Genomic DNA, 21026 nt, shown 5'->3' with positions numbered 1-21026 from the left:
CCCATTACCGACCCTTCAGTCCTTCATAATATCCCCCTCCCCATTTCTCTGCTCCCATCGCCCGTCCAAACCTCTCCTCTCCTCTCTCTCTCTAAAAACCACAACTTTTTCTTCCTTTCTCTCTCTAGAAAAACCACACCCTCCATTTTTCTTTCTCTCCATCTATCTATATCTCTGAAAAAACAGGAGAAAAAACAAAGAGAGGAGAGCGATCGATCGATCGATCAGAATTTGAGTGAAAAAAATGGCACAGAGAGCGGAGAAGGAAGAGACGGAGTTCAAGGTCCCCGAAACTCTAACGCACTGCGTCAACAACTGCGGCGTCACCGGTAATCCCTCCACCAACAACATGTGCCAGAAGTGCTTCAACGCCGCATCGGCCGCCGCCACCACCTCATCGTCGTCTTCGTCCGCGGCGATTTTGAAGTTTTCTGCAGAGAAAAGTCCGAGATCTACCTCATCCTTCAGCTTCGAGGCCCCGGTCGAGACCTTCCGGAAGACGACGGCGTCGGAGATCGCGAGATCGGACGAATCGCCGAATAGGCGCGTGGTCAATCGGTGCTCCGGATGCCGGAGAAAGGTCGGGTTGACCGGATTCCGGTGCCGGTGCGGCGAGCTCTTCTGCTCCGAGCACCGGTACTCCGACCGCCATGTGTGCAGCTACGACTACAAGGCCGCCGGTCGCGAGGCCATCGCGAGAGAAAACCCCGTGGTCAAGGCTGCGAAGATCGTCCGGCTCTGACCGGTTTGACAATTATACATCGATTGAATTTGTAGAAATGGAAACGACTGAAAAAGTTTCGGAATTTCCTCGAGAAAATTTGAATAGGTATTTGTGGATCGATCGGTTCTCATGGCGCGTCTCTCTCCCGGAGATCATCAGCAATCGTTTAGACGAAAAGCAAAACGGAATTTAGAGATGGAGATAGATCGCTTCGATAATCAAATTCTCTCTGAATTTTTTTTTTAATTTTAATTATATTTTTGTGCTCTTATTTTTATTTTTTGTCGTGGATTGGAAATGATAAAAATTATTGTGATGGTTTTACGATATTCGATGTGTTTGTTGAGAGTTCAGCTTTTTTGTAATTTTAATATATTTTCTTCTCCCTGCAAACTTTGAGTGGCAGTTGAATGAACATTCCAGGAAGCGACAGGGTGTTTTTCGTCATTTAATATTCGCAACTGGAAATTCAGTTGCCGATGGTGGGAAGCAGTGGGGTCCGTGGAATGGACACGAGATGAGGTTTTACATTATTAATTTTATCGCGATTATTTCAATAGACTTCAATATATCGTTGGCATGTTGGCGAGAGGGCCTATGCGAAGCTGACGTGTGCGCGGTTTTGACTGTAAAAGCTGTAAAGCGTTGGAAGTGAGGTGAAAGGAACATTTGCGTGCGATAATTGCTCGCTGTTTTTAATATAAAGAGTTTGTTTGAATGTGGTTTTAAAATAAAAATAAAAACGTTTTTATTTATTTTAAAAGCTCATTCAAACGAGTTCAAAGTAACGTGTGACGGAGACCTCGCGGGCGATGAGATGGACGGCTGAGGTTGAGTGTTGGTGGGCGCGTAGAATAGAATAGAATGGATGACGTGGAGATGGGTGCGCGTGGCGTGGATGCATATCAATTGCGTTGTGTGGTGGGGCCCATGGTGGGTGTGGGGACCACCCGTTTTCGTGACCTTTGAGAGACATGAAAAGTTGTCAGAAAGGTCCATGTATGTTTTTTATTTTATTTTTGTTAATGTGAATGTGTATGCATGCATAGATGCATGCATGTGGCATCGGACGACTCGGAGGCTGTTGAGTTTTGTCCTCATCGTTTTGGGGGGGTTTGGGTTGGTTGGAAGCTGGACTTGGAAGCATGGTTCTTATCTTAGTAGAAAATGGAAATGTAATTTAGTAAATAGAGATATAAGGTCAAATTGTAAGCACCAACCTCAACATGCATGGTTGGACTTGGCGGGTACTACACGAAAGCCTGTTCCCCATCAAATAATCCATCATTAAGAGCTAAATTTTACAATAATCCCACAAATCCTTCAGAAATAAGAAATAAATAAGTAAAACTCTTGCATTTGTGTCGTAGGAGCTTCTTCTGTTTTTTGTCGGATAAGATAAAGTCTGAAATTGTGGTCTATCGGTAGCAATAAGTAGCTTCTTGTTTTATGGTATGAGGGGGAAAATTTGACAATGATTTAGAGGAGGGAGAGTTTCGAGGCCGAAATGGATGGATAGAACTCCAACACCTTATCTACTAGGACATTGGACCGTTTAGTGATATTAGAGATGGAGAGGCAACTAATACTTAGAGCTAGTTTGGTAAGGGCAGCGGTAGCAGAGTTGTTAGAGGTCGGGGTTGTGGTGGCAGTGGTAGGATTGTGGTTATGGTGGTGTTGGTGGTATTGACGGCCATGATGATAGTGATGGTTGTGGCTGTTGTGGATACAATGTGGCAATTATAGTTGTGATGGTGGTGTTGGCAACATTTACTCACGATTGCAATGATGGTGGTATAATTGTTTGTAGTGGTAGATGGTGGCAATCACATTGTTCAACTATAAAATATGAGGTGAAATAAACTAAACCGTAGTGCCGAGTAGCAGGAAAAAAGTTTGTAGTTGACTAGTTGAGGATAGGGCAACTCGAGTTTGATTATGCAGAAACATCCAATAATTTCCATAACAAATTTCTTAATAGATGTCTAAAGATAAAACGGAGTCATAAAGTTGTTAATGTTTTACATTAGTCACTAATCAAATGTGCTATGTAATTTAAAGGCCAAGGGCATAACCACCCTAAAATATGCACCTCATCACGGTTTCTTATCAGCACTGTCGTGAGCAGAGGGGCACGACAACGTCTCAGTTTTAGGCACCATCTGGCTGGCTAAAAGGGTTGGCGATCTCATCTGTACCATCTGTCGGCGACACAAGCATTACAGCGGTTCCCCTGCAAACCTGACACCATAGTATTGCACACTCAGAACTTGTTGTATAGCACAATCTGAGCAAAATAACCAGTAATATAATACTAAATCCAAAAGAAGCAAACACACACAAGCGCTAACGAATTCCGAAAAGGTATTTTACTTTGCCGAATAGCTAAAAGCATTGGATAGTTCACTGGGCACAAGCACTTTGCCAAATAGCTAAAGCAGGAACTGAGTTTCTGATTTAGTGGGAAAATGCATATGGAGGATTATCTGGATTGGAAAACTAGTTTCGAGACTCACTTAGAGTGGAAGCTTGTTAAGGTTAAACCGAAAAATACGGCCCTTTCAATGGCAGAAGAAAGTTCGAGCAAATTTGCTCAACAAGGAGAAAACAGAATATGCAAAGCAGCTTTTAGCAGCTGATTAAATGATGGATTTGCAACAGAAATTCCACTCACTATATACCAGAAGGAAGGACCATAGACAAATATTTGAGTAAGTTTAATGGACTCGCAGTCTCTGTCGTGGCAAAATTAGCACTTTTATTCTCAAGGACGGTACTAGTTGGACTATTGTCTCAAAAATAGGTTGAATTTTTAAGTTGGCTACTAGATGGGGTAAGGAACTGAGGTACCAGTCATATAACTCAATTACATCAAGAGACAATATTGAAGATGAAGTTATGTGTGTCAAAGTTCCCACAGATTCATGTCGCATTATGTAATAAAAAAAATAGTTGTACGATGACATGATGCATTAAATAAAGCCAACAAGTATTGGTCCGAAGAGTAAACAAGAAGTATACAAGTTTGCATACTCTAAGATAAGTCACTAACCCCCCCAAAGGATCAAATGAATTTTTCACCTTTGAGAAGTTTCAAATTATGAGCAAGCGATGGGTAGTCATGTGTGCATTGTCTGAGAGGAATTTAAAGGATGACCAGCCCTAGAATTGACCGAGCAGAACTTTAACAACATTTGAAAGACTTCAAAGTGTAACTTAGTGATGATTTTGCAGATGAGTTCTCCATTGATAAAATGCAAGAACCATGCCAAAAGATTAAGTTCATCTAGCCATGATCTTTTATGCTTAGAAAAGTTAGCATGTTGGTCCCGTGCCCAACAGAAAACTTAACACTAAAAAATAATCTCAGGTTTCACCCAAGATGCCTCAAAATTCCATGATATGCTATAAGAAAAGTACCCAAAAGGCAAACTATATTCAAGAATTAACACAGTTTTTAAGCAAGATTCCAACCCAATTGAACTTGAAGTTTCTGTGATTTAGTTATATGAAGGGTACTTTGCGCACTTGTTTTCCTATTCTTCGGAGCAGTACCCTACTGATCATACACGCGGACTTGTTTTACTAATCTCAGAGCTTTTCCCTATAGTTGGATCAGCTTGGGGGGTATTCCCCTAATTCTAGTCAAATATAGTTGACTAATAAAGCAGGGAGGTCCAAGCCATTTTCTTAACATGCTAAGCTTCTCTTGGGTCTGATGATTATTCTTTCTTTACTAATTTTCCCCTTAGATTTTCATTTCTCCTCTTACTGCTATATTCTCACTGCTGTGATCAGATAATCAGAAAGTATCACAACCAGGCATACCATAAATCCTAACAACTTTAGGCATAGTTGAATACTACTAAACCAGCAGCCAAAATCTATATGTATACATGAAATTCCTGCGCTGTTTTTTTTAAAGATCCTACGACAAAGATATACTAGAAGAATACATACTATGAGGCCAAGGCGCCTGGTCTGATCAGTGGTCTTCAATGGATCATCAGAATCTGCAAAGCAAGGGAAAGATTCTCAAGTCAACTAAGCATTCACTAGGAAAGTTCCCAAAATCGTGAAGTTTAAACACACACATCGTAAATGGTTTCTGGAATGCTGTGAAACATTTACCTCTTAGAAACTCCACTGCTTCATCTAGGACAAGGTTTAACAACTGGTCATATCCTTTCAGAGTCCCTGTCACTGTAACCAAATTCACAACAGAAAATCAAATTGTGCGTATAAAATAGGTCATAAGAAAGCTCAAAAAAAAAAAAAAAAAAAAAAACTCCCATTAATATTTTCCTAACGAGCGCGATGTAAATCCTGGTGTCATTAGTTTCTCTTCAGTGTCACCACATATCCTGGATCATATCATAACATATTTACTGTACAACCTACAACGGGTGTGGATTTCTACATTCTAAATCTTCGAGGTTGTTTGATTTGGATCTTGAAACCTCCTATTTCGGGTTACACAGAACCAAAAATTGCTTGAAGTATGACACCCTGCAAGAAAAACACTTAACTAAACCTATCGCTACCGCTAATCAAATAACCAATAACCAACAACAATGTGCACATAATCCAGAATCTAAAATTAACTAACTAGAATTCATTTGAAAAATTCGGCAAAGTACAATAACCTTGTCTCCCGCCGGTGAGCTTGACTTGGACACCTTTGTCCACAAACTTGGCCAGGTCCAAAACTGTTTCTTTCCTCCCTGACTGAAACAAAAAAACACAATTTCAAAATATAATCAAATTCTTCAGCTTTTTTTAATTTTTATAAATCTTCGCGGGTTTCAAAATTACCATTTTTATTGAGCTCCGTTCGGTTCAATTCGCCGATGAAGCTCTCCACTCAAAAACCCTAAAATGCTATAAATTTTTGGGGAAAAAAACAACAAAAAGTTAGACAATTCGATGAACCAAATGGGAGTCCATCAAGTGAAAATTGAGTATAAAATTGTATAAACATTTAATCAAAACCTAGGGTTTCTGAAAACCCCAAAAGAGATCGAGGACTACTTTAAGAAATTGTGTACGACAAATTACCAGAAAAATTAACATAAAAAATTATAAGATTTAAAGAGAAATACTGAAGAAGTGACGCATACGAGGGTGAAAGTCAGTACCTTTATCTCTGTGATTTGGAAAATTAGAGAGATATGAGACAGTGAAGAAGATGAGACGCTTTGGCAGCTTAGCGGGAGCTTTTAGATTAGTTCAGGGTTTTGAGTTTTTATTTTTTATTTTTTATTTTATTTTATTTTTATATATACAAAAGGAGGTTTTTACCGATCTATCTATTTATAAAGTTGAACTGTAATTGATTAAAGTTAAAATTCATAAGAAAAATTAATGAATCGCTAAGACTTATTTTAAATATTATTTCTAAATAATTTAGCTAAATCACACATTTGCAAAAAAATTAAAAAAAAAAAATTTCGGTACTAAAAAAGTTTAGGAGATGGAAGATTGCCTAATTAAGTATTGAATTCAAAACAAATATGTCGTGTTGGATATTTTTACAACCAAAAAAATTATTCAAATCCAAAGTTATATTATAGTATTTAGACCAGCAAAACAACGGCTCGCATGTTTAATTTTTCGTAAAACATTCGCAAAATTGGGTTAAGAATATCATCACATCGACATTCCTTTCATTTTAAGTGAGAGGTCTTAAGTTTGAATTTCGTGGATGACGAATTCGATACCAAATTAGGCTGCCTATTGTGTGACTTAATCAAACTCTCTCTTCTCTTAATGTAAAAATATTGATGTATGAAAAAAAATTGTTATCCTAAATTTGGGCTGCGGTGTTTAGTTGGGTCTGGCCCAGTTTTTCCAAAACAAACCCAATTAAAGGATTAAAAGCAACTAGAAAGACAAAATTAACCTTGCATCTTTATCATAATAGTCAAGACAGTGATGTAGTTTAGTGAAAACATAAGGGTATTTAATGAAATGTCCATCAGTATATGATCGCCCTATCGCTAAAGCCCTAGGGCTTATTGAGCAGCCGACGGAGAGCAAGTTCATTGCAGCAGGGAGCCGGAGGTGAGCTCAGAGCTTTAACAATGGCGGAGAAGGGCCGCGGCAAGGGAAGAAAGGAGGAGGTAGTCACCAGAGAGTACACCATCAACCTCCACAAACGCTTGCATGGATGGTAAGCCCTCAGAATTTTACTGGTATTTTGTTCTTGGTTTAGATCTTAGTTTAAGGAGGTTAATTTGATTTTGATCTTTGTTTTTTAATGGTTTTATTTTGTGGGGTGTTTGAGCTAAAAGTGATGAAATAATTGTTTTTTTTTATTGCATTTTTTAATTTGTTGGGTCATGGATCAAAATATAAGCTTTGGAGTGAGATAATTAGGGTTTTGAGCAGCTTTATCAATATTTTTTTTTATAGCTTCTTTCATTTCCTAAATCTTTGGAGAATTCCTTTTCAATGATGGTTTTATGTTTACTAGGGTATTGATTAGTTAGTTGCTTCACAAGAAGGCGAGATTTTCATTGTGCCCGGAACACAGGACGGTATGCCATAGAAGTGAGGGAAGTTTTTATTTCATGTGTTCCTTCACTTACATAATGACATATGGCGTATGTGCCCGTGGTCGGGCACATTGAAAAATCTCTCCACAAGAACATTGTTGATGGTTTGTTCTTAGGAGAAAGTGAATTGTTGATTTGCCAACATTCTTTGATGTCCTCCTAGGCTCCGATTGTTATAGTTATTCACGGCTTAAATTGAAGGGTTTTGTGGGCAAAATGTGCCTTGTTTGTTAAATATTGATTACATTCTTGATTTTCGACATCGCCCAATTGGACACGAGGTGTAGTGGAGTATTAAGTTATGATGCACTGGTGAGAAGCCTGACCGTTTAGTGATTTAGAAGATTGAACGGTTACTATTTTCAGAAAGCTTCGTTAAATAAAAATATATGGTTATCTGAATTGCGTTGCAGGCTCCATTTCTGCAGCAGTGTTTCTCTATATGTTTTCGCAAAGTTTGGCATTAGTTGGGCAATTTGCTTATCACACTGTTAATTATCCGTTGTCTTAATTCCCATGCAGCACATTTAAGAAGAAGGCACCAAATGCGATAAGGGAAATCAGGAAGTTTGCTCAGAAGGCTATGGGAACCCCTGATGTCAGAGTGGATGTTAAGCTCAACAAGCACATATGGAGCCGTGGCATTCGGAGTGTGCCAAGAAGGGTACGCGTCCGCATTGCACGGAAGAGAAATGATGATGAAGATGCCAAGGAAGAGTTTTACTCGCTAGTCGCTGTCACGGAGGTCCCTCCAGAGGGATTGAGTGGTTTGGGCACCAAGGTGATCGATGAAGAAGAAAGCTGAACTCCGTTTAAACCCCCATTTTTGTTCTAGTTAGTTGATCCCAATTTCGGTTGTACTTTTGTTTAATTGAGGATGTGTGGCCTGGTTTTGTCTGTTCTTGGAACTTTTAAATCAGAGTTTTTGAATGGTTTAATTAGTGTTTTGTCGTCTTTAGTATATCTCTCATCACGAGGTATACTCCGGTAGTGGCGGAGCTAGAATTCTAAGTGAGGATGGACCTTTCACAAATATATATATGCATGTGTGTAAAAGTTGAATTCTTAACATGTTAATATATGCAATTTGTGTAATCTTCACAAAACTGAAAACCTCTAAGAAGAAAAATATGTACAAACCTAGATAACCAAGTAAGAGGTAGATTGTGGAAGGCTAAAGAAAATACAAAGAAGTAGAAAATTAAGGATTAGGGGAAGAGGTGGGGGATTGCTTTAGAAAATTATAGGGTGTATAGTACCGTTAGCTGAGAGAATCAAACTAGTAGTGAGGTTGTTTTTTCCATTTAAAATGAAATTGCACGTCTCTTCTAAAAACTCCCCTACCAAAGTCATTGTTTCATTAAACAGTTAAACAAATTCAAAACCAAAGCAGCCTAATGGCGTTGTTTGCTTCATCTTCTTCCATGAGGTTCACACACTCTGCAAATAAAAACTTGAAGTCATTGGTTGATTTCATACACCTTTCACAGAAGTCAGGATGGGCCTAGGACTACCCTAATCCTTTAGTGGCACCGCCCCTGTACCCCGGGTAACATTCTAGAATTTACCGGGGAGATTCAAAAGGTACACCTTGAAGGTGACCCAAAAGACTTCCAAGCTGTCCAACTTACGATTCAAATTCCTTTTGGCTAACGAGGTTTAGCTGATCAAGTTATGGTAAAGCAATGATTTTGTTGAGTGCATATCTAAGTTTACCCAAGTTGATTAGAGCTTTGCCCTCTGCTCTCTACACCCAAATTCGAATTCTTGGTGAATTATTTCTAGTCCACTCTAGTTTCTAAAATTACTTTTAATATGTATTGTTTAAACATGGCAACCTTTCATTGTAGGGGTATGCTATCCACACATCCCAAATTACTTCCTACACATCCCTTGTTAATTTCTGTTCGTTGATTTTCTTCAATTCATTCGATCCGACAGTCGAAAATTAAAAGGTTGCGTAAGAAGTAAAATGGGGTGTGTGGATATCACAACCCTTCATTGTAATGTTCTTGTAATTGGATCTAGCTTACCAAGTAGTTTGACAAATGGTTTTTTTTTTTTAACATTGATATTATCTATATTAAGGGGGTGAGGGAGTGGGCTGAGCCTCACTGAGCTAACCATAAGAAATGTGGTTCAAATTCGCCTTTGGCGATGATTGAACTTAAGATCTTTCACTTACAAGTAAAGAGAAATATTACTTGACGGTAATACTAAGTAACAAGTATTTTGACATTTTAAAGAAGGGTAGTGTTAGGGAGACCAAAATTTTAAACCAAATAATGTGTCATCAATAAAAAACAAGTACGTTAATTGACACTTAATTAATAATCCAATCATCTACAACTACATCATTTGATTTAAAAAATTTTGATCTTCCAAGCATTACTCTCTACAATCTTCACTGTTCGATTCTTATATTTAATTTTCTAACGTTCAATTTTTTAAATTCAATCTTTACCGTTGATTTTCCAATCGACTCAATAATCTCGCAATATTTTTTAAATAGAGAGGGAAAAAAACACTTTCTTTACGACTTGCCTCCTTATTTCACAGTTTTACGTTGCAGCGCCTAGAGATCCTGCCCGCGAAGTTTCTTTTAAAAAACAACGTCCCGCCAGTCCTCCTGCCCAAAAATAATAACAAAACTCGCAGCCAAACATACCCGCTCAAACCGCAGAAGTTGCAGAGCCACTCACCAACACTCACTGGCAGACAGAGAGAGAGAGCTAGCGAACGATCATCAGGATGCCGTAATCTTCTGCATTGTACTCTCCTGCAGATAGAGCTAACTTCCACTGAGGTAATTTCTCTCTCTCAACTCTCTTACTTTTGCGATTTTAGAATTCATTTTTGTTGCAAATTAGGGATTTCAGAGAGGGGAAGTGGAATTGTGAGTTCTTGATTTTGAATTCGGCATTTGGAAGGGCCAAGATCCACACTCACTGCAACCAAAGAGAATCGTAATGTTCTCTCTGATTCAAATTGCTGATTGTATATATTTATTCATTTGGATCTCAAGCTATGTTAGTTCGTCGCAGCTTTTCGAGCTTTATGTGAAATTAATTGAATTTGCTTTGCTTGATTAGTGTGGATATTCTTAGGCATTGTTCTTTCTGCTTTTTGGAGATTGTTTGTCCCTTGCATTAAGATGAATTTCATTTTCTGTTTCATATTTTTCGATTTTAGCTATGGCTGCTTGTTTTGCTTATTTTTGGTTTTTGTTTGTTATGTAAAAAAATTCAGAGATGGACTCTCTCAAAGTAGGTTGTGACCCCATCGACAGTGAATTGGATGGTGTGGACTATGTCTCTGGGCTTAGTACTTTACTCGTTGCGACGATTCAGGAAGCCAAAGACAGGATTTCTCAGATTGAATACGTTTTCTGCAATCAGCTTTATACATATTTCGAATCCAAGTCTAAAAGCTTCCAGAAATTTGAAACCCAATGGAAAGAGAAAGAAAATGATCTCTTACGTCAAATTGAAACACTTCGAGCTGAAAAGCAACAAACCCTTGAAGAGAACCGCTTACTCAAGCTTGACAAGGGAAATCTGTCCAAGGAACAGGAAGAGAAGGTGAACCAACTACTTGCCGAACTGAAGGGTGTACAGTTCAAAGGTAATGAGCTTGAGCGAATGCTTAAGCATAAGTCTACGGAAGTAGATAAGGGTATGGAATTGGAGAGTAAGTTGCTCGGAGTGATTCAATCCAAAGACGCTGTCATTATGGATAAGGAAAAACAACTGAAAGAGAATGAAGAAAGTAGAAACATGCTTCTTGCTAAATTAAGTGATCTTGAAAATAGAGTTGATGAACTCCAAGAGGAGCTCGGGGAAAAGATTAACCAAGTAGCCAATAGAAATGAGCTTGAAGAAAATTTATTTCGAAAGGTTGAGCATCAGTCTTCTGAGATCATGAATAAAGAAAAGCTTCTGAATGATCAAGAAGAAGAGAAAAAACTTCTCAGGGCCAAATTGGAAATTTTGGAAGAAAATGTTAGTCAACTCCAAAAGGAGCTCCTTACAAAGAACAATGAAGTGGAGGGTTATCTGAGGGAAAAAAAACAGTTTCTAGCCAAAGTAACTAGTTTAGAGGAAAAAGTTGATGAACTACAGGCGGATATTAGAGGTATGGCTGGCGAAGTGACCAAAAGAAGGGATTCATGTGAAAAGTTATATCAACAGATTGAATCAATGAACTCGGGTTTACAGGCTGAGAGGAAGAAGTACACAGATCTTACTGGTGCTTACAAAAACCTGAAATCTCAGCACAAGTATCTCCGCACAAAGCTTGGTCTTACAAGGGAGAATGTGCTACCCCAGAATAAGTTGGAAGATAGAAGTGATTTGTTGAGATATGATCAAAATCCATCAACTTCACATGGTATGATGCTCTTTCTGTTTTGTTCTTTCCATCTTTATTAGTCTTTTGAAAATGAAATATAAATACTCTAAGAGAAAATGTTTGTTAGTACAAACTACAAACTTATGATTATCTGCCAAATGTTGTTTTACTGGATGATTTTGGGTCCGCTGATTTTCGTCTGTTACCTTTCAATTGAAGTTGTTGTAAGAAATATGTATTACTGGAATTTATGGTTCTTCCAATTATAGCTTTACTAGATGATATTGGGATGGCTGATCTTGTATCTTACTTTTGAATTGAGGTCCGAGTGGTATCTTTTACTTTTAAAAACATTTTCTATTCCTAAGTTTATAGTAATAGGGGAATAGCACACATGCACGTAGCTTTAGCTTGTGGTTGGGTTTTCCATTGTTCCTGGTACCCTTGTTTGATCAATTCATCTATTGCAAATTGTAGATCTTGTCGAGAAAAATCAGAATGCTTCTGCGTCAACTTTATGCACAAAAAAAGTGAGGAATGAAATCAGTTGTAACAATAACTTGGAGGATGTGAAAGGAGGCAAGCCAATTCAAGCAGCTAGTCCTATCTCTTCTACTTCCTTCTTCCCCATTGCACAAGAATGCCCTCCCACCTCAAAATCTGCCCCAGTAGCTGGGAGAAAACGGCCTGCTTCCAGTTGGGTGGATACTAGGACGCGTCAAGGCCAAGATGGGCCTGATCCACACGATGATTTTCTTGATACCCCACTTGAGAACATTAGAGGAAACTTGAATAAAGCGACAAAGGAACAAGTTCCTGGTCGTCCAGTTCCAGTTCCAGCTCCAAATGACATGAATGTAGATAGCTCAGATGATGAAACACAGGATGTGAACACTGTAGTTAGGCCACAGAAGCAGCAGATGCCAGCTCCAGTGGCCGGTAAAAATGGTTTCAAGTTTGTGGAACCTGTAAGAAAGAAAGCTGAGCGGGAAAATTTGAAAGGAGTTGAATGCAAGCAGTGCAAAAAGTTCTATGACGCTGTCCTTCCCAATGAAGGCTGTGGTAAGGACACTGATAATAATAAGCATAATTTTCGCTGTGAGCACCATGAAGGTGTTTCTCGTCATCGGTATAGGTATGCTCCCCCCCTTACTCCAGAAGGGTTTTGGAATATTGGATTTGAATCTGAAATGTGATATTGAGAAATTTTTTATTCATTTTCTTTTTGTAGATCATTGATTTGTAGTGATATTTAATTTCATATAAAAAAAAGGTCCAAAAAACTCTTTTCCTAGAAATTTGTCAACTAATAAACAGTAGTTTCATAATTTGACATCATCTTGTAATATCCTTTATTACAGGACACAGTATTTGAATTTGAATTTCTGAATTTGGAATTATAAAATCATCTGCTAAGTATTTTAGGTTGAGAACAGAACACCATGGAACTTCCTTGGTTTTTGAAAAGCTTATTTGTTTTGAATATCTAGACCCATTAGATGATGATATCTTTATGTGCTAAACGTCTTGATCTACTTGCTTGTCAAGCAATTCTCGGTTGCCTTTGAACATGCTTATATTTACCTCATGTATTACTTATGAGACTTATTGGCATTGCTTGCTGTTTAGTGTGTGCCCTTTGATATAGCTTTGAAAATGCATAATCATGTGTATAATTAGGTTAAATGAGTCCTCCACAATTAGAACTCTGAGCGCGTTGCTGCAACACCAGTTTCTCTTCTTTCTTGTGGTAGACATTTTGTCAAAGTTCAGAATGGGTTGTTAGGACTCAACCGTTGTATAAATAATTTAAGAAAAACTAGAGTCAAATTGCATGCATGACTAAACATTTTCTGTTATGAAATCTTATCCTGATAAAAGCTCTACGGGCTAGCTCAAGTGTCGAGAGAGGGTCGGAGAGTAAGTTAGGATTCGGGTTAAGTCTATAGGTCGATTCCCTTAAGTTCGATAATTAGGTTAGGATTCGGGTTAAGTCTATAGTTCGATTCCCTTAAGTTTGATAATTAGGTTAGGATTAGGGATTAATCTGTTTAGGGATGGGAAAAATAACCATGGGTTTGGGTAACCACAGTTACTTGCCCATTTAAAGTTCACGGTTACGGTTATAGGTAATTGTTTAGACGAACAAACGGTTATGGGTACAACCGTTTATCCATGAAATTTAAATGAGCGGTTATGGGTATTACCCGCAATTATAACGGGTATCCATCAGTTATGAGTATTATCCGCGGTTATAACAAATATCCATTTACCCATTTAATTTAAGTAAAATTTAAAAAATAAATAAAAACCCTAAATTTTCAATCTCTCTGCTAGCCTCAAAGTTTCAAACGCCCTGTCCCCCGCTCATCTCTCCCTCCTTGTCGTGCTTCGTTCGTGGTTGTAAGCTTTTATGTTGAACTGCATTAATCTTTTGTGTTCTGATTTGATATTGTTTGTATCGTTTTCGCCTACGATGGTAATATTTGGTACTTTTGTTAAAATTTGCTTTTGTTTGCGCATAAAAGTACAACAAATCAAATGCAAGAAAGAACACAAATGAGTCAGTTTCATTGTCCTTTCTACTTTTAGTAGTATAACTTGTAGCACTCGCATTCATCTCCATAGAGCAACTCCATCCTTAAAAAAATGTGCTAGCACCCAGCCCATTTTGATCCACTCAATGAATAATGATAGACCCCAATGAACAGTAATACGCCAAATGCATTTCCACTTCTACAAAATGTGTTGGAACTCAGTTCATTTAAAATATTATTAAATTTTTTTATAAAATAATAAATACAAAAATTGTTTTAATTTTGGATATGATTTTTAACCAATCTCTTCACGCCATGTGTCATTATCATAATAAAATTACATAAACTCATCAAATAAGCTTAAAAAAACACACTAAATAAAATTACATAAACTCATCAAATAAACTTAAAAAAAAACACACTAAATAAACTAAGAACTTTATTGTTCAACCACAAGATCCTTTTAATTATCTTGAACTTGTTGCAATCCCCATTGATGCTCAATCAAGTTACTTTGACGGGTACAGTGCCAGTATGGCTCTTGTAATGAAGTGTACTGCTCAACGATCAATTGATTGTAACATCTATCCCGTTCCAATGGCTCGTGTTGCACGGGATCTTAGGTGCCGTCATGAGCATAATAGATACGTGTTTTTGAGTTGTTTATTATGTTCAGCTCGTATTCGTCGACGGCATCATAATCATACTCATCTTCCACAATCATGTTGTGGAGAATGATACACGTCATCATGATGGATTGAAGTGCCTCGACATCAAACATTCTGGCAACTGACCTGACAATCGCCCAATGAGCTTGCAGGATACCAAAACAACGTTCCACATCCTTCCTACACCCCTTTTGACATTTTACAAAGTGTTTTTCATTTTCACCCTTCCTTAGTAGCCTTCACAGATCTATAGGCGTCGGTTTTCGGAGGTACTCCTTCGTATAAAGGGCTTCGATTGCGGAGCAAAACCGTATCAGGGACTAAAAAATAGTTGATTTCCCATCCTCATTATGTCATCCACTTGATCTGTAGATGCTCCATGTGCAAGCATCTGCAATGCAGCAGTAACTTTTTGCTCAATAAGAAGACCTAGAACATGAAAAACATCCTTTTTTTTGTGTGCACAAAGTATTGATCATGGTTGCAAATAGCACTCATGATTTTCTCAAACAAACTTCGTTGCATTCTAAAACGACATCTAAAAACACGATCAGGGAATACACAGTTGGGGATAAAATAATCTTCCAAAAGATTTCAAATCCAAATTTTTTTTTACTGTTGGAAATCCAACGGCACAGGATCAGCCACGTGGCCTCCCTATCGTTGCGCTGAGTGCGCCTGCGCAAACAGGCCCTGGCTTTGGATTCTTGTAGGCGACGCGCGTGCTTCCCATGCGCCTGGCGCAAAAAAATTTCAAACGGCCTCTGACGCCATGCTGGCGTCATATGGGCTAGTCAACAAGCCTGTAGATTTTGGGTCGGCCTGTGGCCTGGTTTGGGCTAGGGTGGAGCAAAAATAAGGGAGGTCGATCCATTTTTTGGGCTGGGTGCCATCTTATAAGGCTAGGGTGGAGTTGCTCTTAGTTGCTGGTTTAGGTACTCACTGTATATTACATGATGTGGTTCTGCATTGGATCAGATCTTATTGGCGATAATGGTAATGCAGAAGAGTATGTATACATACATAAATACGCATATGATCCTGTAATATCTGATTTTTAAACTTTGTAATTACTTGAAAATAATGTATAGATACAAAGTACTAATCGGAGCAAGTCTTGATGTATGAAAATAAGTGTTATGAACTTAATCGGAGCAAGTCTTGATGCATGCTAAAATGTACGTACTTATAACGGTATTTAATTATCAGAAAACGAAAATTATGACAAATTTTTCTTTTGTAATTTTCAAGTTGTTAAAAAAAGAAAAACATGTAGACGGGTGAAAAAGAGGTAAATGGGTAAAAAAATGATAAAGGAGTTCAAAAATAGGTAAACGGGTAAATGGTTATGATTAAATGGGTAAACGTTATGATTAAATAGGTACACGGTTATGGGTATAGTTAACCGTTTATAAACGGTTATGGGTATGAATATAACCGTTTATGCAATTACCCAACGAGTAAACAGTTATGTGGGTTTGAACAATAACCGTGGTTAACCGTTCGCCATAACCGTTGCCCATCCCTAAATCTGTTGTACATTTATGAAGAAGCATGGGATGCGGAAGACGTCCCCGTATCCGTATCAAAGGAGGTTTGATTAGTTTTACAGACTGTCTGTGCTGCTCTCTATTGAATTGTTGGGACCCAAATTCCTTTCAGCTGTCCAATTTTGGCCTCTGTGAATCCAGACTGGTCTTGTGACTCTTGTCCCCCAATGGGGTATGGTGGGTGGGTGTATTTGGCGTCAACCCGCGCATCTTAGCAAAACCATGCTCGTCTTTGCCGCCGTGCGCTGGGAGTTAACTGTGTCTGTCTGTACTGTGAAGTCTTGGGGTACTGTTAGTCTGTCACTGTTTTAGTGAGTAAATTCAACGGGAGAGTGGGCGCAAATAGTTAAGAGGAAGAGCAAGTACTCTGGACATGCATATGTGCTTGTATTTATTTGCTGTGTGAGATCCTTGACCTAAATGGAACATAAATGGTGGCAATTTAATGCTTCGGAACTACCATTCTCACACATGCTGAATTTTTTGTTTGGATATTTAGTACAGAACGGTAAAAAGTTATGTTACGAGGTTGATTTTTTACTGTAGATGCATAAGCAAGGTCATAATGCATCAACAGTTCGTTCATGAACGAATGACTATAACATTATAATTACTTTGCAAGATTGATTTCTGTCATTAATGCATGCATGTAAAGAGCTCACAGCACTTCAATGGTCCGTGTTACCGTGTGTGAGCGGGTGACTAGCATTTTTATTACTTTATCTAATTGCACGACTAATTTCTTATCATTAATGCATGTATATAAAGAATTCAGAGTGTGTGAACAATGTGTATAAGCGAATGACTGTAACATTGTCAGTTACTTTTATTTAAATGCCTTGCTTTCTGTCGTATAATGTAGCAAATAATGTTGCAACTTTTTTTTTATACCTTTTTTTTGAAACATCAAAAGAGAAAAGGTGGAGAACTATTGAGCTTTGAGATTTGTAGCATCCTAACTTTCTGAGTCGTATCAAAGCGTTATCCCATTGTCCCTCAATTATTCCATGCATTCATCATAGAGATATGAGTTGCTCGCAATCTTTTCCCACCGACTTCAAATCTGTGAGTGTCGTGGGAAACTTATGATGCCTTTCACATGCCTTGGGTTTGTCTTTTGCCAAAAGCTAAAACAAGCACTGCTCCAAAGTAAAAGTAGATACAAAAATCCTTGAGTTTCATTTTCAATTGCAAACCAACTTACTCTAAATTCATTACTCAATACTGCGTCTCAGTATTGAATGGTACAAGAAATAAAATGTAACATCCCACTGTCCACATCGTCGAGGGGAGTAGATCCTGTAAACTTTATATGTATATCTCATCTCTACCTAGCATGAGGCTTTTTGGGAGTTCACTGACTTCGAGTTCCATCGAAACTTTGAAGATAAACGAGTTCGGGTGAGGTCAATCCCATGATGGGTGACCTACTGGGAGGTTCTCATGTGAGTTCCCAGAAACAAAACCGTGAGGGCGTGATCGGGACTCAAAGCAGACAATATCGTGCTACGTTGGAGTCGAGCCTAGGGTGTGGTGGGGGCCCAGACCGGAATGTGACATAAAAGGCTAAAATAATAATAAATAAATGTAAACAGTTGTAAAAATCAAAATTAACGTCTAAACATCTATAATATTGAATGATAAGTAGCATTGAAGCTATACCTATCAATTTGATCATTTCCGAAATGATATGTTGTCAAATTGCATTCAAACATGTTTACATATTTACAGTCGAAAATATAACGGGATAATTTTGTAAGCAATCACATGTAAATTGTATTTGAAATTTGAGAATTATCATTTGCATTCTAAATTAATCATTGTGCACATTACGTATTTTAAACAATCGATTTTATTATGTGACAACTGATGTTTATATCGATCGATTATGTTCCTCTACATCTAACATTGGGTAGACCTCATACAATAATTTCCTAGCTTTAATAAGAGGCAATTTTTAAGCATTTGAGATTACCAAGTAGATAATACCATTTCCCATGCAAATAATACACAATATATAAATAATACATTACAAATATCTCTCTCTCAATCTTATGAAAAAGATATTGTACTTGATGCTCTATTTCACGTGCATGCATATGCATTTCTGCCTTTTTCTTTATCCTTTCAACCAAATTATATAGAAATAGAACTTAATACTTTTTTTATAAAATTAAAAAAAAAATTATATAAAAAAAGTGCATATGCCCGGAACTTCGGAGTGAAACGAAACCGGTACGATAACTTATACAATCCATACCGGCCGAATCCACACGATCAACAAGTACTCAGCGGGTTCCCGCAGAGGCAATCATTGTTGGTAAACGACGACACTTCCAGGTGATCGAACGGGTTCCCCACAGGAATCGCCCCGCACAGGTGGTTGTGGCTGAGATCCAAGTGCCCGATATATTTCGCCGCCGATAATGAACCGGGTATCGGGCCCTTTAAATTGTTGTACGATAAATCCAGTGCCATGAAGTACGAATTTCCGTGGAAAACGTCCGGTATGTTACCTTCGAACCCATTTCGGCTCAAATTTAAGATCCCCATACCCCGATTGCTCAAAACGGACGCTGGCAATTGACCCGAAAACTTGTTTCCGTCCAAATTCAACGTCGAAAGAACCTGCATTTTCCCAAGACAGTCCGGTACGGAACCCCACATTTGGTTCCTGGACAGGTCCAGGTCGGCCAACCGGTTCATGTTGCCAATGGAATCGGGGATCGACCCGGTGAGCTGGTTTCGGTTCAGCAGAGCCCGGCTCAGCATCTTGAGTTTTCCGAAATCGGCCGGTAACTCGCCCGTGATTTGGTTGTTGCTGAGGTCCATGTGCATTAGCCCGGAGAGGCCAACGAGACTCGCCGGAATCTTACCGGAGATCTGGTTATCGGCGAGGTTGAGGACTCTGAGCATCTTGAGGTTGCCGATATCGGCCGGAATCTTGCCCGAAATCTTGTTTCCGACGAGATCGAGAACTCGGAGGTTGGAGAGGGTGGTGAGGCATTGGGGGATCTCACCGGTGACCCCCTTCCAGTCAGCGAGAACGAGGGTAGTGAGGCGGTCGAGGCTGCAAATTTTGGGCGAGATAGATCCTGACATGAACCCGGACTGACCGGATTTCTTGAGTATGGGGTCCTCCGATTCGCCTCGGAGATTAATGTCGACGACTCGGCCGGTTGTGGGATCGCAGCTGACTCCGTACCAGTTTACGCAGCAATCGGTTCCGACCCAGGAGTTGAAGATGCCCAATGAGGAATCGGTGAGTCCGGTTCTGATGGATTGAAGTGCTGCTAGGTCTGATGGGGAACAAGAAGAGCTCACAGTAGAGACAATGGCACAGAATGTTGCCACTGAGATTAAGAGCAACCTCATCATCTTCATGGTAGAGAGAGAGAGAGAGAGAGAGAGAGAGAGAGGTTCTCTCTAGCTGTTCACTTGATAAGAGTGGATGGATGTCTGTGACTGTAAGTGTTATTGCATGAGAGAGAAAGAGGAGAGAGAGAAGCGGAGATGGGGGCTTGGAAGTTGATGGAGTGAGATATATAATATATATGCAGGAGCACCAAGGATGTGAGGGCAACAGAGGTTCACTGTGCATGTGCTTACAGGTTTAAGGATTTAATCGAATATCTATGAAGCATGGATACAGATACGGATACGGCGATACGATACGACACGACGCGCGATACAGAAAATCTCTAAAAATTAAGATACGATACGTTATGGATACGGCAAATAAAAATATATATAGCAACAAAAATATACATTTTAAAACATAATTCATCATTCAAATTCAAATACATTTGAGTTGTTAGAGAATGAAAGTTTGAAATCTAATCCTATTTATACAGTAGAAGAAGTGTGAGAGTCGTATTCATGGTTTTAATTAGAGGAAAGCTCTTTGTATTTAGCAAATTTCAATTATAGATGTCTCCTATTAATTTTCTCTTCCTCATTACTTTGTTTTGAAAGTGTAAATGTATCTTAAAAGCAGGATACGTGTATCCTAAATGTAGGATACGCATATCCATCGTGTCAAATTTGTGTCCATCAACCAGGATATGTGTCGGACGAGTATCCGAAAGTATCAGGCAAATATCGTATCCGATCAAGTATCAGATACGGAATACGGGACCAAACAGAAGTATCCGTGCATCATAGTCGAATATGGATTTGCACATGCAAATGTTGATTAACAATGCATGCATGGACAATACGATAGATTTTTCAATGTGAAGGGAACACGAGATGATACATGTGTGTTAAAAAGTTAATAATTTAAAAAATAAAAAATTTCATCACTTATATAAAAACACGTGGTGTACTACTCGTGTTCCGGTCATAATAAAAAATTTCTCCACCAATACAACTTAATTTAAGGGTTTTTATTTATTTTTTAATTTTTTGCACTGGTTCCCCGGTGAATGAATCCCATGTAATATAATAATACTCATTTACCAAAGCAAATTGGTTTGGTTGTGAAAACTTTGCGCTTTGCGCTAAAACTAAAGGTGGCCATGGTAATTTTGAGGGAGTGATTTCCGTCTTTTCACCTTTCACCCTTCACCTCTGGCACGTCCCTTTTGCAATTGATTCTTCTTTCTGTTGAATACATTATCCAGTAGCTGAAAGTAATA

At 38.6% G+C, this 21026-nt stretch overlaps 5 protein-coding genes across 6 annotated transcripts; 3 read left to right on the top strand and 2 right to left on the bottom strand.

Moving 5' to 3' along the window:
• LOC103438376 (zinc finger A20 and AN1 domain-containing stress-associated protein 5-like) lies at nt 1–1053 on the top strand. Its single transcript, XM_008376924.4, has one exon. The coding sequence runs from the start codon at nt 245–247 to the stop codon at nt 740–742; it is 498 nt and encodes a 165-aa protein (XP_008375146.1). The 5' UTR covers nt 1–244; the 3' UTR covers nt 743–1053.
• Nucleotides 1054–2641: 1588 nt separating this feature from the next.
• Nucleotides 2642–6031, bottom strand: LOC103438377 (sm-like protein LSM7). Its single transcript, XM_029105009.2, has 6 exons — nt 5863–6031; nt 5540–5605; nt 5371–5452; nt 4856–4927; nt 4685–4737; nt 2642–2965 (listed from the first exon to the last, which is right to left on the bottom strand). The coding sequence occupies exons 2-6, from the start codon at nt 5540–5542 to the stop codon at nt 2876–2878; spliced, it is 300 nt and encodes a 99-aa protein (XP_028960842.1). The 5' UTR covers nt 5543–5605; nt 5863–6031; the 3' UTR covers nt 2642–2875.
• A 639-nt stretch (nt 6032–6670) lies between these two features.
• LOC103438378 (large ribosomal subunit protein eL31z-like) lies at nt 6671–8219 on the top strand. The gene is made up of 2 exons (XM_008376926.4): nt 6671–6896; nt 7804–8219. The coding sequence occupies exons 1-2, from the start codon at nt 6808–6810 to the stop codon at nt 8084–8086; spliced, it is 372 nt and encodes a 123-aa protein (XP_008375148.1). The 5' UTR covers nt 6671–6807; the 3' UTR covers nt 8087–8219.
• Nucleotides 8220–9955: 1736 nt separating this feature from the next.
• On the top strand, nt 9956–12863 carry LOC103438379 (protein gamma response 1-like). Of its 2 annotated transcripts, XM_070825124.1 has the most exons (4): nt 9991–10087; nt 10161–10247; nt 10531–11670; nt 12109–12863. In XM_070825124.1, the coding sequence occupies exons 3-4, from the start codon at nt 10533–10535 to the stop codon at nt 12825–12827; spliced, it is 1857 nt and encodes a 618-aa protein (XP_070681225.1). In that variant the 5' UTR covers nt 9991–10087; nt 10161–10247; nt 10531–10532; the 3' UTR covers nt 12828–12863. The 2 variants fall into 2 exon arrangements, with proteins under 2 accessions (XP_008375149.2, XP_070681225.1); XM_008376927.4 differs by lacking the exon at nt 10161–10247 and having other exon boundaries at nt 9956–10087.
• A 5494-nt stretch (nt 12864–18357) lies between these two features.
• LOC103438380 (DNA damage-repair/toleration protein DRT100) lies at nt 18358–19975 on the bottom strand. The gene has a single exon (XM_008376928.4). It carries the CDS (start codon nt 19768–19770, stop codon nt 18664–18666), a length of 1107 nt encoding a protein of 368 aa, XP_008375150.1. The 5' UTR covers nt 19771–19975; the 3' UTR covers nt 18358–18663.
• Nucleotides 19976–21026: the final 1051 nt, after the last annotated feature.

This window comes from Malus domestica, chromosome 07 (assembly GCF_042453785.1).
Source record: "Malus domestica chromosome 07, GDT2T_hap1".
Classification (NCBI taxonomy): Eukaryota; Viridiplantae; Streptophyta; class Magnoliopsida; order Rosales; family Rosaceae; genus Malus; species Malus domestica.
Note: the sequence above shows the minus strand (reverse complement) of the source record. Positions and strands in the feature narration are given on the sequence as shown.

Bases quoted from the DNA above. Each gene is read 5' to 3' on its own strand.
- LOC103438376 (XM_008376924.4), top strand. From the start codon at position 245: ATGGCACAGAGAGCGGAGAAGGAAGAGACGGAGTTCAAGGTCCCCGAA.
- LOC103438377 (XM_029105009.2), bottom strand. The intron at 4,738-4,855 runs GTAAATGTTTCA...CTTGCTTTGCAG, and splicing joins AGCAGTGGAGTTTCTAAGAG to ATTCTGATGATCCATTGAAG. The intron at 2,966-4,684 runs GTATGTATTCTT...CTATGGTGTCAG, and splicing joins CCAGGCGCCTTGGCCTCATA to GTTTGCAGGGGAACCGCTGT.
- LOC103438378 (XM_008376926.4), top strand. From the start codon at position 6,808: ATGGCGGAGAAGGGCCGCGGCAAGGGAAGAAAGGAGGAGGTAGTCACC. The intron at 6,897-7,803 runs GTAAGCCCTCAG...ATTCCCATGCAG, and splicing joins CACAAACGCTTGCATGGATG to CACATTTAAGAAGAAGGCAC.
- LOC103438379 (XM_008376927.4), top strand. From the start codon at position 10,533: ATGGACTCTCTCAAAGTAGGTTGTGACCCCATCGACAGTGAATTGGAT. The intron at 11,671-12,108 runs GTATGATGCTCT...TGCAAATTGTAG, and splicing joins AAATCCATCAACTTCACATG to ATCTTGTCGAGAAAAATCAG.
- LOC103438380 (XM_008376928.4), bottom strand. From the start codon at position 19,770: ATGAAGATGATGAGGTTGCTCTTAATCTCAGTGGCAACATTCTGTGCC.